This window comes from Squalius cephalus, assembly GCF_949319135.1.
Source record: "Squalius cephalus genome assembly, chromosome: 14".
NCBI classification, from domain to species: domain Eukaryota; kingdom Metazoa; phylum Chordata; class Actinopteri; order Cypriniformes; family Leuciscidae; genus Squalius; species Squalius cephalus.
This window is the reverse complement of record NC_137135.1, coordinates 21,780,012-21,794,674: the sequence shown is the minus strand read 5'-3', so window position 1 is coordinate 21,794,674 and position 14,663 is coordinate 21,780,012. Positions and strand designations below refer to the sequence as shown.

General features: G+C 38.9%; 1 protein-coding gene across 1 annotated transcript in view; it reads right to left on the bottom strand.

Moving 5' to 3' along the window:
* Positions 1–2,311: 2,311 nt before the first annotated feature.
* The window catches only part of ebf1a (EBF transcription factor 1a), a 126,627-nt gene continuing 114,275 nt past the window's right edge, over positions 2,312–14,663 (bottom strand). Inside the window, exons 11-16 of the mRNA XM_079893025.1 lie at positions 10,902–10,967; positions 9,469–9,646; positions 8,358–8,537; positions 6,998–7,192; positions 5,913–5,981; positions 2,312–2,807 (exon numbers count right to left, since the gene is read on the bottom strand). Of these exons, the coding sequence (XP_079749151.1) occupies positions 5,914–5,981; positions 6,998–7,192; positions 8,358–8,537; positions 9,469–9,646; positions 10,902–10,967 (687 nt within the window). The 3' untranslated portion in view covers positions 2,312–2,807; position 5,913. The remainder of the gene's footprint in view (positions 2,808–5,912; positions 5,982–6,997; positions 7,193–8,357; positions 8,538–9,468; positions 9,647–10,901; positions 10,968–14,663) is intronic.

The following is a 14,663-nucleotide window of genomic DNA, read 5'->3' as shown; positions in this document are numbered from 1 at the left end:
CAGCATATTAAAAGCCATTTTCGGTTAGATGGCAGAGTGCAGACATACATTACAGGAGACAGCACTTAAACCATTCATAAAAGAGCCCTGAAGACCGATCATCGAGGGCCGATTCGGCTGACAGTAGATTTAGACACAGCGTTAGACTGGGAGTCAGCAGCATGTCAGCTCTGGGGGCAAGGCGTTGTGCTCTGATATCGAGTCACTTTGCTCAGGGTGAGAAATACGTGAACGGTACCTTACAGAGTGCTGCAGCACGAACAACACACCACGACCCAGAACATGCAGGTTCACATGCACCTCCAGCTAAAGTGAACGTCCCCTCCGAGCCAACGGTGACACTGTAGAATATGGCTTTGAGCTTCTACCCCTCTCGTGAACGCAGCAGAGATAAACGAATGAAAAAAAGGCAGACTTTAGCTTTAAATTAATGAGAAAGTGCAACCCATCCCACCAGCAACACATAAAATATGAATCATATAATCTCTCTTTATATTCCTTCAAGTTCCCTTTCATTTTCCTTCATAAACAAACAACAGAAAAAGGACAAATAATTCATTTAACCCTCCTCGCTTTAGGTAAAACAGACCGATTTGTGCTTTTTTTCCCGGAAAGAAATCCCTTAAGGAACTCTGTGGCTACTGTTATTGGTGATGGTGGTTGTGAAGTCTGTACAAGTGATTGTACGCTTATGGGTTTGCATTGTTAAGGCATCTATACTGCTGGTACTGATAAGCGTGAGAGAGAGAAAATGGAATAGACAGATTTATAAGCAGGCATAAATAATCAGATAAATAAAAGACGAAAGAAAAGACGAAAAAGAACGTAGATTAAAACTTCATCAAAGACGTCCTCCAAGGTTTGACACGCAAAATAAAACCATCACTCTCAGAGAAGAGCCCATGCATATTATTACAATAGTACAGGTTCTGTAAGCCTTTAAAGAAAAAGATATAGATTTATATATTCATCATTTATATATTTATATATATATATCATTTGTAAAAAACAAACAAACAAACAAAAAAAATCTACATAACTAAATGCTGTGAGATGCTACTTTTTTGCCATACATTAAAAAATTCCAAAAGGAAAACAATTGCTTTTTAACTTACAAATTATACAAAAATAGACAATGGCTTTTTTATGAATGGAACTTAAAAAATTGGAAGCTTGACATGATACAAACATGGACCTAAATGCAGACAAAAACATTGACAATAAACACAAGGCCGGTGTTTAAAGCGAACATATGGACAAATAATCACTAAAAACCTTCCACAATCAAAGTAACGTTGGGGAGAAAAGAATATACAAAATCTGGATATACATACATTATTTATATGGATATTTTACAGAGACTCCCCTCTTTTTTGTCCAGAATCCTTGATTTGTGTTTGCTGAAGTTTGAGAGATTTTGTGTAACTTGTGAAATGAACCGATCATCAGTGTTATTATGAGCTGCCTTAAGCCATTCTGAGATAAATACAAATAAAACAAAGACTTTGGCAACAGAAAGTATATGTACAAAAATAGACGACTACCAAAGTTAGCCAATCAAACTGCTGTATGTTGGGTGTTTGACACATTTGGAAAGCATTCTTCATACAGTGCTGTCTAAACATGAAAATACTTTGCTAATTCAAGTCATGTCCCCCCAAAACAAGCCAAAGAAACACACAAAGAGAGAGAGAGAGAAAAAAAAACGGGTTGTTCTAACAGTCGGCTCTGAAATAATATTCCTCTTACACTTCATTTAACCTATATCCTTCACTCGTGAACACAGCAAACCAAACACGGTAAAATTTATATAATCACAGTTTCATTTTTTCATAGACAAAGCAAAAACAAAAAAATCATCACATTCTTTGAGCACATAAAATTAAACGTTTTTTTTTTATTTTATTAAATGGCATGGCAACTGAGGGCGTTTTCCTTCAGTCCATCTGTTTACTGCATATCTCTGCTCTATTTAGCAGCAAATATTTGCATGAACATAAATACTGATTTGTTGTGGTAATTAGGTTGCTTTTTCTTCTCTTTGAGGACGGATCTGGACATTGAAAAATTACAGCATGACAGCATTTAATAACTCTTAAATAACTTTCCTACATCATAGCCATCCAAACCGGCTGGTACCCAGATGCTTCATATGACTCTTCACAAAAAATAACAACAGGGAAGTGAGTATGGCGCTACTATTTCATTTAGTAAGAAAACAAACAAGATTATGGCAAACTAGTTGTTGGCTTCTCTCTGGGACAAAAAAAAAACCCCTCCCCTCTTCTTTTCTGTGTTCAAGCAGTTGGCCTAAATGTTCTCATTTGGATTTTGCACTAATGTGTCTGTTTGTATAAAAACTGGTCAGTATTAACAGAGATCTGTGCCGTTGACAGTCACTGTTCTCAGGAACATTACGGATTCACCCGCTCCTAAAGTGTCATGTTTGTGTGATACAGTCTGTAAAAAAGGCATGTGATCATTTAATTCATCAAAATGAATATGAATAAAATGATAAAGAAATCCATCCCTCCTTTATGCATGGGTAAAACACAGGGGGGGAAAAGTCCTTCGGTAAAGCAGTCCAAAAATTAGCTTAAAAACAAAAGCAAACAAACACTTTCTTCCCATAAAATGAGATTCCTTTGTCAAAAGGCCTGAGTTTTAAAAGTTCAGTTTTCATGTCTCCTCCACCAGAAATTGCCTTCAGCTCAGACCGTAGAGTCTCTGGCGAGAGCTGAAATCAAATGTGCCTCTTCAGCAGCCCAGGAGCCCCTACATGGGAGGAACAATCATCCCTGGGATCACTAGTCATGAGGAGAGAGAGAGAGAGAGAGAGAGAGGAGGAGGATAAGACATGGTTTCATATGTCATGCAACAATCCCAAAAGAAAAGCATCTGGAGAGCATGTCTTATTCAAACGATATGAACAAATAAGACTGTTTTCTTGTGTTACAGTCAACCTGGCAAAGAAAGAAAGAAAGAAAGAGGGTGTTTGAAATACTGTACTGCTTTGTGCTGACTTATCAATCAATATATGTCTGAAAATTACAATAAGTTCAGTGTTATTTTTATACACAATTATAGTTTATTAATATTTTAAATTTTGAGTTTCATTTTAATTTTAGATCTTTTTTTTTATAATTATGTTGCAATCTTTTTTTTATTTTTTTTTATTCAGTTTTCATTTGTTCAGTTTTACTTTTATTTCTAGTCATTTTAGTGCTTCAACTTATCAAACTTATTTCAGTTACTTGTAGAACTAATACTAATTTTCATTTAGTTTTGTTTAGTAAGATAAATATGCCTACTTTCAAAGTTAGAATGTCCAGCACCATGGGCGGACATGTTGGGACATGTAGGTCAAACTGACAAAACGAGCACAGGAAAATCTGAACCAAGTCATGTGACCCACATACTGCAAACTGATAACACTATTGGATGAAAAATTCTTTCTCATGCCTCCTACAAGAGGACTAAACAGTATGCAACGTGCACAACAGGATACATGTTTACGGGTTAAATAAATAGTTCAGTCATGAAACTCTAACCAAGCGCTGATTGGTCCACTGTGGCATTAGCCAACCAGACGTACTTCCTAATCTATGGAACCATATATTGCGATCGCCCTGCTGCGCCATTATGAAATATTCTGTTTAACCCTCCTCCTCCCCAGCACCACCTGTAAAGATCTGCTTTGTTTTTATATATATTCTTGCAGCAGCATGTCTTTTATGTATGTTATTTTAATTCTCAGCCAATAATTGCTGGTTAAATAATTCACTCCGAGAGTTTGGAATCACTCCGTGATTGAAATAGTTTTAAAGTAAATCTATGCTAAGAAATGGAGGAGTTTAAAGAAAAAGCACATGGATCACATCTAAACAACCGGGTAGAAATATGGCTTCAATCAGCTGAAGGAGGGACAGAGAGACTAAACGAATGCAGAAGTATATCCCATAATTCACTGTGCTTTCGATCACACTGAAGCTGTACATTAATCAGAAGGATGTACAATTCCCTGCGAGTGGGTGAGGATAATCTTTATTCTGTATGATCCACCTAAGGTTGCAGGTCGTCCGTGTTTAATTGGAGTCATTGTCAGGATAAATAGTGACTTGCTTTACAGGCTGTATATCAGTCTCCCCATCAGGGAGCCATTATATGAACAATTCATCAATCCAATTAGTGATAACACTATAGGACGGCTTTGCAACGCATTAGCTAATGCTTCTCTCCCGTGAGGACAAAGCTCCACGGGTTCGGAGGAGACGTTCAGGATATTCTTACAGTCGGAGGGACTTTTCATTTACATCAAGAGCGTAGAGGACAAACTCGGAGCGCTAAAAAGAGTATGTATGCTGTTGTTAGCTATTTATACTCTTAAAAATTACTTTCATTGGTGTAATCCAATCCAGACATTTTAAATAATATATTTGACTTGAATAAAAACAGGTCATTTAAAGCTGTTTTCATTTGACTGCGTGTTTCGATGAGCGACTGAGTGTTTCTTCCACGTGCCTATGGGGACCGACGCACATTTATGCAGACATCATTTTTTCAAGACAAATTACAAACAAACAGCTATGCTAATAAAAAGTGCATGCAGAGTATACATAGTCTGACCCAAATTAACGTGCTTGCCAACACTTAAACAAAAATAGCTTGAGCTTAGATAAATAATTTTTGTTCTCAAACACTAAACAATGTTCAGTCAAACGTTAGTATCACTTCTATTCATTATTGGCCAAGAGGAAGGACGTCCCATGAGCACCGAGCCGGGTTTCTCTCTCCATCGCTCTCCACATTCAGCAGGCCACATCACCGCACCAGATTTTTCATGTAACATATTGGCTTCCTATTGATTTCCTCTCCCTGGTCTCTCATCTCTAATTCCTGGGTTATTTCCTGAGTGTCTCTGCCTCATTTGAAATGGAAAAGAAATGAGTGGTGACCGACAATCGGTCATCGGGTCAGAGTGCTGAGTGCATATCAACATACGGAGAGGAAGCACTCCACGCTCGCAGATAAGAGATGTCTGCCTCAAACGCTCAATTACTTTAATATTGTCTCACTGTGGATGTCTAAATATTTCAGCTCAACACCCAGGGCCAAATGCTACGCAGAGTAATTGTCATAAATCAGAGGAAGCTGATTGTGGCTTTGTTTCAGATAACAGTTAACATATGTTTATATGGATGTCACATGAGTGTTTTTATGTAGCAGGCTACAGCTGAAAGCTAAAGAAATGTCCCAAGTATTTTCACCTTCAAAAAATCTTCATAAAAATAAATATATTATTTTTAGGATCACTAAGATTTTGTTTGAACTGCACATTTTCACCTTAGTATAAATAGTGTACTGTATATACACACGTTTATTTTGTTTTATTTAACAAAATGCCCAGGTTAACTGTATTACTGTGTTAATATATATATTTTTTTTCATTTTACAGTGAAGATAAGGATATTGTGTTGCATTACAGTAATGTGAATTTATGGGGAAATGTGTTTAATTCTTCAAAATAATGTCACAAAGCAAAATATCTTAATAAAAATGTGGGGTATTAATATCATCTGCACATTTCTTCTTGAGATTCGCCTTTTGGATTTTTAGATATTTTTATACTGATGAACTTATGGTTAGTTAACTGACTAACCCTTGTATTCTACACTCCACAGCCACAAGCAACTCTAAGGAGGACTTGACACAGGAAACAGGAAGTCAGACAGGAAACAAAACACATATGGCATGCCCTGCGAGACATGCAGCAGGCCCCTGGTGACCGAGCAGAAGTGAGGAGAATGAGGGAGGATGAAGGGAGAGGATGTTCTGACAGTCATGCTGATGGATGGCTTAATGGATAGAAAGAGAGGATGATGAAGAAAGAGTGTGAGACAGGTGTAACATACTTCAGGAAAAGGCCAGTCCCTGCAGGGAGCTGGCGGTGGAGTACTTGCTAGAGTCCACAAAAGATTGATCTACTGGAAGCAGAATGAGGAAGCAGGGGGAAGGGGAAGGAAGATGAAGGAAACAGAGAGAGAGAGTTATTATTTTTAAGTACAACAAGCGGAATTGGGTCAGAGAAGCAAATATAAAAACAGATTACCACAAGTTAGGGCAAACTGACAGCTGTCTATGTGTTAGAAGGTTGTAGATCAAACACTCGAGTGCTATTTCAAAACACGTGAGCTGCCTCACTGCCTACATAGGCAGCTGCCTTTTAACTGGAATGGAACCTCATAAGTGACTATTTGGAAAGCTTTACATAGGCACAGATTCCTTACGTCATATAAACATGGAAGACTTTTGAAAAAAGTATTTGGAACAGAGCGTTTACAGCACACATGAAAACAGTACATATATAGATAGTACCATTTAAAAGTTTGGGGTCAGTAAGATTTTGTACATTTTGAAGAAATTATTCCTTTTATTCAGCAATTGATCAAAAGTGACAGTAAAGACTTGGATTGTTGCAAAAGATTTCTATTTCAAATAAATATTTCAAAAAATATATATTACATTTTCCACGAAAATATTAAGCAACAAAACTGATTTCAACATTCATAATAATAAGAAATGTTTTTTGAGCATCAAATCAGCATATTAGAATGGTTTCTGAAGAATCGAGTGACACTGAAGACTGGAATAATGATGCTGAAAATTACAGGTTTGCATTACAGGAATATACATTTTACAATATATAATAATAGAAAACAATTTATTTTTAAATTAACTATTTAAAACTATTAATATTTCACAGTATTACCATTTTTCCTGTATTTTTAATCAAATGAATGCAGCCTTGGTGAGCATAAGAATTTTTTTTCTTATTGACCCAACTTCTTACTGACCCAAAACTTTCTATACACAAAACCTAAATATGCACCCTTCTCTTCATCACATTTGTGTATTTTAAGATTTAAACCTAATTCTTGACATTTGTGCTAGCGCTTTCTTGGATAGGTCAAGCTTTATATTCTGCTGCTCCACTCACCTTGGAGGCCGTTTCCGTTGGCGCTGGTGCAGGTGGGGGGCGGCGAGGTCTGAGGCCGCACGACTGGAGCAAAAGCGCTCTTCTGTTTGACTGCAGACACCATGTTGGCCGGAGAGAAAGAGAAGATGCCTGAGGAACTGCTGCAGTTGGAGGGAAGACTGGTGGAGGAGGCCATGGTGGGACTGGAAGGAACAACTGAGGGACAGGAATGAGCGAAAGAGGGAAATGGGTTTAGGATAGGTCAGAGCAAACCTCACAGTCCTACAGTGTACACAACGGATAGGGACCGAACACAGACCCATGAAATATTCGTGTAGTATAGGCAAATATTTATATAATGGGCACTGATGAAAATGTTAAAAGATTTTTTTGGGGGGGGAAAACAAACAGTAGCAATTTTCAGAAAGTGTTTTAAAAAAAGAAATTGTGAAAATGTATATGTAATATCAAATTATATATTTTTATAGTATTCTTTGACTGCACAAGTTCCACAGATCAACATCTTCTCCTCTCAGAACAACATTAGCGCTGGTCCCTCCCCTGCCCCGTCTCTACCGCCTCTCCTTTTGTCTATTAATACCCTAAGAGCATTTTCCCCCTCAACGATTTTACAATTACTCCTGTCGTATTTCAGCTGCTCTCTTATATCCTGCTCTACTTTTATTGTTGTTATTATTCTACACTTAAATTTTATGGCACTTTTCCAAGTAAATTCACCTGATAGTGTCATAATCCATTTATGAAGGCCTAACTAATCAATTAATGAAAATTGGAGCCCACAAAGCCTGCTCTCTCGCATTGATTGAAAGTGTCAGCGTGGAGTCAGTGAGCCTGTTAAAATACTTGTTAACATCTCGGAATCAAAGTACCGAAGTTGAATTGCTTCTCCTGCAATTAGTTTATTGATTTAATTAAGACGCTTTAATTTAGAAGCCGTGCGAGAAGATTGGTGCTATACGAATGGCTAAGCATTATAGACAGCATCTGATCATGGCTGAAGAAAAGGGAGGCTGGGATTATATTTCTGCTCTTAAAGAGACACACACAATTATAGCTATGACTGATCTAACTTATGTCTCTAGCCAAGGGGCACTTCATTTTTTTTTTTAGTGGGGGCTCCTGTTGCAGGACTGGCTCACTTGGTGGTCTGAGTGAAATATGATACAGGCATAAGATGTGTTAATGTTACTACAGTTTATGCTTAGCATGCAAGGACCCGTTTGGATGTTATATAAACATATATACACTACAGTAAATTTTTGAAAGAAGTCTCTTATGCTCACCAAGGTTGCATTGAGAAATAATATATATACACAGACTAATCACTTATGTGAATGCTCATATTTATGTCAGTACTCACTGGCATAAGGAGAGTTGGCAGCAGAGCCATTGAGGAAGTTGGGCGATCCTCCCAGCGTGGTCATGCCTGTGTTTCCGTATCCATTCATACTGGTTGAGACGGTACTGTAGCTACTCTGCTGGGGTGTTGTGCTGGGTACGTAACCGTGAGGAGATACACTGCTTGTGTTTCGACTGAAACCTGAAACACGCACACACCGGAATGAGAGGAGCCACACATGACAGAGAATATACAAAGACAGAGTAAATAAAGAAACAAACACAATCAGCTCCTGATCGCCATTGACTTTCATTGAATGGAAAAGAACACTGTGAGCATTTTGCTAAACATCTCCTTCTTTGTTACACGGTAGGAAGAAAGTCATACAGGTTTGGAATGACATGAGGGTGAATAATTGATGACAAATTTCATTTTTTGAGGTGAACTATTCCTTAAAAAAAGATCTGTGTCAGTAGCATATGGAGGCAGAGAGGACAGAAGGAGGATATGGACTATAAATATACATCAGGACATTAAACGCTGACATGGGTGAAAGCAGCAGGAAGTTCTCGCTCCAGGAGTCCCCGCTGTCTGGTACAAAGGCAGAGCTCATCTCTGCTCCGCTTGCTATTCATTCTCCCTCTCATCAGACGACTGATACATTACTGCTGACTTAACACAAATCATTCACTGTCACAGAGGCCAAGGAATGCTGAGGTAAAGGAGCCTGGAGGTTCAGGGCGCATTGCTGAACGGTTGTATCTGTCTGCATGCTGTCTATCTCGGTAGTTCTTCCCCACTTCCCCATGCAGTAGACTACAGACTACTGTGGCACACTTTACTGGGACTGTACAGAATCACTCTTACATAGAAAGGAGGCGTGTTTTCAATGGAAAGATTGACAGTGACTTATTAATAAATACACTGCAGCAATATTTCAGCACATTTAGCACCTGGTTAAACTGGTTTGCGGGTGTTTAGTGAATAAAACACGTTTGTGCTAAATGACCACATGTAAAAGTGATTAACTGGTTAATCATATTCAATCACAGTAGCCTAGGATTAATCTCTGTCTTTTTTGTGAATGGCCAAAATATCTTGAGGTTTTCAGATTGATGTCATCTCTGCTCACCCTGATTGGCTGCTTGTGTGGAATCGGACACATTGACAGCGAGCTGGCTGTGGAAGGAGTTGACACCCATCATGCCAGTGTGGACTGAGCTGTTAGCCAGGCCTGGCAGCTGGTTGTGACCACGTGGGACGTTGTAAAGCGCCTCTGCGATATCTGCTGCTCTTTTCAGAATGATCTCCTGTCAGGATCAACAAAGAAATGAACCAATGCCACGGTTAGAAGGATATTAGTTAGCCAACAACTGCCTGAAAAAAACGTACACTCTCCTTCAAATAATCATACAGTATAAATAAAGGTTTGACTAAATAAATAATAATACTATGTAAAACAATAATAATAGTATGTAGCACAATAAAATGCATTAAAAATAATATATAATAACCCAATGAATACATTATTTTTTTAAATAATGCTAATAAATAGTGAAAATAATTCCCCAAAATATATCAAATTTCCCACTGCACATTATTATTTGGTATTTTAAAAGTTCACATAGGTTGCCTGTGCATAATTTAAACTATTACACCAATGCACAGGCAACCTATGTGTTGCCACCTTTTCAAATAGGATCAAATGAATCAGTGAATTAGAGGGTCAATATATTGTTAATACTAAATAACAAAATATCGAAGTACAATCATTGCAAATTTCAAAGAGGTTTGTTTATCTGCCAGTCAGTCTAGATAGAGAGCAAAGCACAGAAGTTTGGGGTGGAGGGGAGTGGGGCTGAACATTTTGGTCTCATAATTCACCCTCATAAAGATGACAGGACCGTGTGGAGGTTGGGGGGATAGGGGTTCCTGAGAGAGAGTGGGTTGATGACTGGAGTCATGCTCCATCCACTGCCCAGCCTAAATAATTCAGCATCACTGCACTCATGCTCAGCTCAGCAATCGATGAGCATATGCCCTCACTCGCAGTTCATAACTGATCTAACATTGAAGATGCCCTTGTGGTCCTTCAAACCAATGAGAGAGAGCTCTGGAGGAATTGCGTTGGGGGATTTATGTTGAGGAAATATGTTAGGGAATATTAGAGAACGAGACTACGGCCTTAAAGCTCTGAAATGGACATAACTGGGAACAAATGCCTATCTGTAATGCTCTATTAAATCATTTACATGTGGAGGATGATAATATTTACACTGATCCTGTATCACAATCTTAAACCTAATAAAACAATTTGCACTCTCTCGTGTGTTTGCACTCTTGCCTAAAAGGATGCGCAGCATTTTCTTTATATGTAATTTATACACTTGTAAAGTTAAAAACATATTTTTACATATATGCGTTTCCAGTCAGTTCTAAAATGTTATAGTAAATTTAGTATACATTTCAGCCCCAAATGATTTATGAATCATGGTTTCTCAATGAGGCCCTGCGCATCTAGAGTGTTTATGGTTTGTAGTCTTGTCGTGTTCACTTGAATCTTACCTGATTGTTGTGTGGCATCCCATACAGAGCTTCCACCAAGTCTGCTGCCCTCTTCAGAATCACCTCCTATAAGACACAAAGTATATAATTTGGCACTTAAGCTTTCCATTTCTAATGATATCAAACGCACAAAACATAATATAGACCACAGACAATATCTAGGTAAAAAAAAAAAAAAAAAAAAAACCTTTTTCAAGACATTATCTGAAACCAAGTCTTTAAAACCATGCCATTATTTTAAGAAATTAAGCATGTTAAGGATTTTTAAAGAAAGATTTTTTAGGCATGATTTAATTACCAAAAGTTCAATTTTTCTAGTCTATTTGGTTACTCGACTGACAGTACAATTACAACAGAATCAGTCCCTTTAGAACAATATCAGGTTAAGTGCTTTGCTAAAGGGCACAATGCTAACAGGGGACCTTCAGTTCATAGATCGCCCCTGACAGGGTTTGAACGTGACCTTTGGATGGCTAGCCAATAGTCCTGACCACAACTCCCTTCACTACCATTTGCAGAGGGAAAATGTCTTAGAAAACACCTTACAGCCCCAGTACTTCATCTAGCACTTCCTACCAACAGTACTGCCACCGATTCCATGTATAATACATGAATACAAACACATTTAAAGCAACTACGTGCATGTTAGTACATGTAAACGACCGCTCCGCAGGAAGCATGGGCTACAGTAATGCTATTTTCCTTCCAGGTAATCGACTTTCACTTCCATAACCAAAAACCTATTTATTACCAACCTTTTCACACATTAAACATTTATTTACAGTTTTCTTTACACTGTGTATTCATTTCCTTGCTTCTCTTCTCTTCCTTTTTTTTTAAACCCTGAAGCTCCAGTGGAACCCTTTTTAAAAGTTAATGTGCTGGTGCTGAGGAAAATAAGCTCGCAGTGCGACAACCAGAAAATTGTTCTCACCCTCGGCGTGTAACCCTCGCTGCGAACAAGCCCCCGAGCATGTGTGCCTGCCTGCCAGCCGACATATTGCCTTTCAATCAGCCCCCTCTACCTCCCCCCGGCAGCCCCAGACGCAACACACAGACACGAACATGACGAGGGGGTCAGCAAAGCAATAAAGATTTTTAGTGCGCTGTCCAAGGTGCTAAATTCACTCAATAATGGGAGCTCTGGCACTGCGTTAACCCCTCGTTAGGGGTGCTTCGCGGGGGAGGCGCCCGTCTCCGTTCGCCCGGGCTCGGGCTGGGTGATTGAGAGAAGCGCGGGAGCCTGGGGGGGCCTAAAGTGGTGCTTTAGTATGGATGTGTGACTCCGATGGGCTCTCTTCTCCTTTACCCTCTTCTTCGCGGGATGGAGGAAGAACATAAGGGATGGGAAGCATTAGTCCATGGCTCGGTCCCCTGCTGCACCGGCACTGTGTCATTTATCCAGTACACCTCTACTCACACCTCGTACTCTCCTCTACTTCTCTCCCTTTCGCGCTCACTCTCCTTTGTTAGAAGGTCTCATCCCTACCTATTGATCTCCCGTCATTACGATATTGGGGGGTGGGGGAGAAATCTGTTGAGAGGGCAAATCCAATAAGGAAGGGGCCAAAAGTTTGTCCAGATAAACAAATAAATGCTATTAGCAAGGACTGTGTGCGGTGGCCCTGTGTCTGGAAGCAGAGCCCATTTCCTGGGCGAGTAGCAGGGCTTCCAGTAAGGGTCGAGCAGGGAGCCAGGAGCGGTAAACAGGAAAGAAACCTGATCTTGGATCTGTGCGTCTGTATAGCTGTCTATCAGTCAGAGCCATCATAACCCGGGCTCTATCCTCCCCCTTCTCCACTCCTTCAGTACGGCTATGAGCTATGAGGACCCAATCTCCGTTTCGACCCATTTGGAGTGTCTTTAGCACCCTGACAGGTGTTTTCCAGCTTTGTTTTCCATCACAGTGAAATCTGAGATCTATATATACACTCATAGTAATACATAAGCACGTATAAATGCGAATGTGTGCAACCAAACAACCCCAGGCATAATGTTTCGAAGAAAATAATATCAAATAGCCACAGCACAGCACCGTAAGGGCCAGCCTCCACATTAATGTGCGCCGGACATTGAATCTGTTCCTGTGTGTAAATTACGGTGGCTGGTAATATGATATACATTCATTAGGAAGGGGACTGCTGAAAAAAATGAAATAAGGCCCGGGTCACATCTGGAATGTTAAGGGAATGGCGTCTGCACATTTACAAGGAAGCCAGGCCTGTAAAAACATGACAAATTTATTCCTGTGCTTGTTCATTTGCAATTTTATCATCTCCTAATGTTCTATTAGAGCAGTAATACCAGCGGGGTCACCATCGTCGCTCATGCGTAACGGAGCGGAGTGATGATGTCATACTTCCTGCTCTGCTCCCCTGACCTTATGGACTGCTGGTCTTGTGGAGGTTCTGATTTTATTAGCTTAACTGAGGTCCCTTACAGGTAGTGCTGTGCAGTCACAAACTCATTTATATATATTAATATTTATATAAATACAGCCTTCAGTCCACAGCATCTCAGAATTGTTTCCAAAGCTGTCAACTGACTAAAAACTTTAAACAAATTAATTACACGATATGCAAATTGATTAATCAAAATTAATTGCATTTAATTGCAGAGCAATGTTTGCTGGTAAAGCACAGAGGACATTGCGTTATAGTAGTAAATGAGTTTTTAGGAGTTAATATACTGCGTATTGTATTTCCATATAATTATTTCCTTGATGTTATTATATATATATATATAAAAATATAATAAATGATAATGATGATTATAAATATTATTTATAATATTAATCATTATTATTAATATTATTAATCAAGCCAAAATAAACATTAAATTGACAACCTTATTGCAAATATTCAAAAACAAATTACTAGAATATAAGAACAGCACATAGTATACTGTTAGGGTGAACCAAATGCAAAACCAATCCAAGTGGGATGTACATATAATCTGTGCAAATTTACCACACAAACTCATATGCCTCTATCTGTTTGCAATAACTATAAATGCTTGGCTCAAACAGTGACCACACCGGTGTGTAATGTCATGCTGTTTATGCCCACCAATGCTGCAATCCATTTTGATGAATGAAGGCTATCATATAGTGAGCCTTTCCTTATCCTGACAATAATCCAATCTTCAGTTTCAAACACATCATTTGTCGCTGATGTAAGAGATGAGATACTTCAGCCATGAGTCAATACAACTGCGACGGTTCCCAGAACAAAGTATTAGATGTTAATCTGATAGAAAAGTGTCTTAACCGTAATAATCGTAATTGTATGACAGCCTTATGACAAAGTTAGTTACGGGCAGCATAAGAGAACGGTGGTTCATTAAAAATATGGTTTGTGGTGTTGTGATGCATGACAGTTAATACTGTATGTTTGCATGCATTTTCCTGGAATTAAGTAACTGCAGGTTCAGCCAGATTTTACGGTGCGTATGGTGTCACATGTGTATTAATCACCTTTGCGTGAGGTAAACTGTGATTTCTGCAAGAGTACATTGAGTGAAAGTAGCCATCACATTGTGTAGACGCGGTAAATCATGTGTGAAGTAGAGCAGAATGTCCATTCCATGTGTATGAGCACAGCTGATGTGCAGTTCTTTGACTTTTACAGATTTGAGTTTGCTTGCTGTCAAATGTTTTGCTTAAAATAGTGGCATAACCACTGGGCTTATCTAATGCAAAATCTAATATTCTTAGTCTTCCTTTTCCAATCTTTCCCTCCTCCTCCATGTCTTTCCTCCATC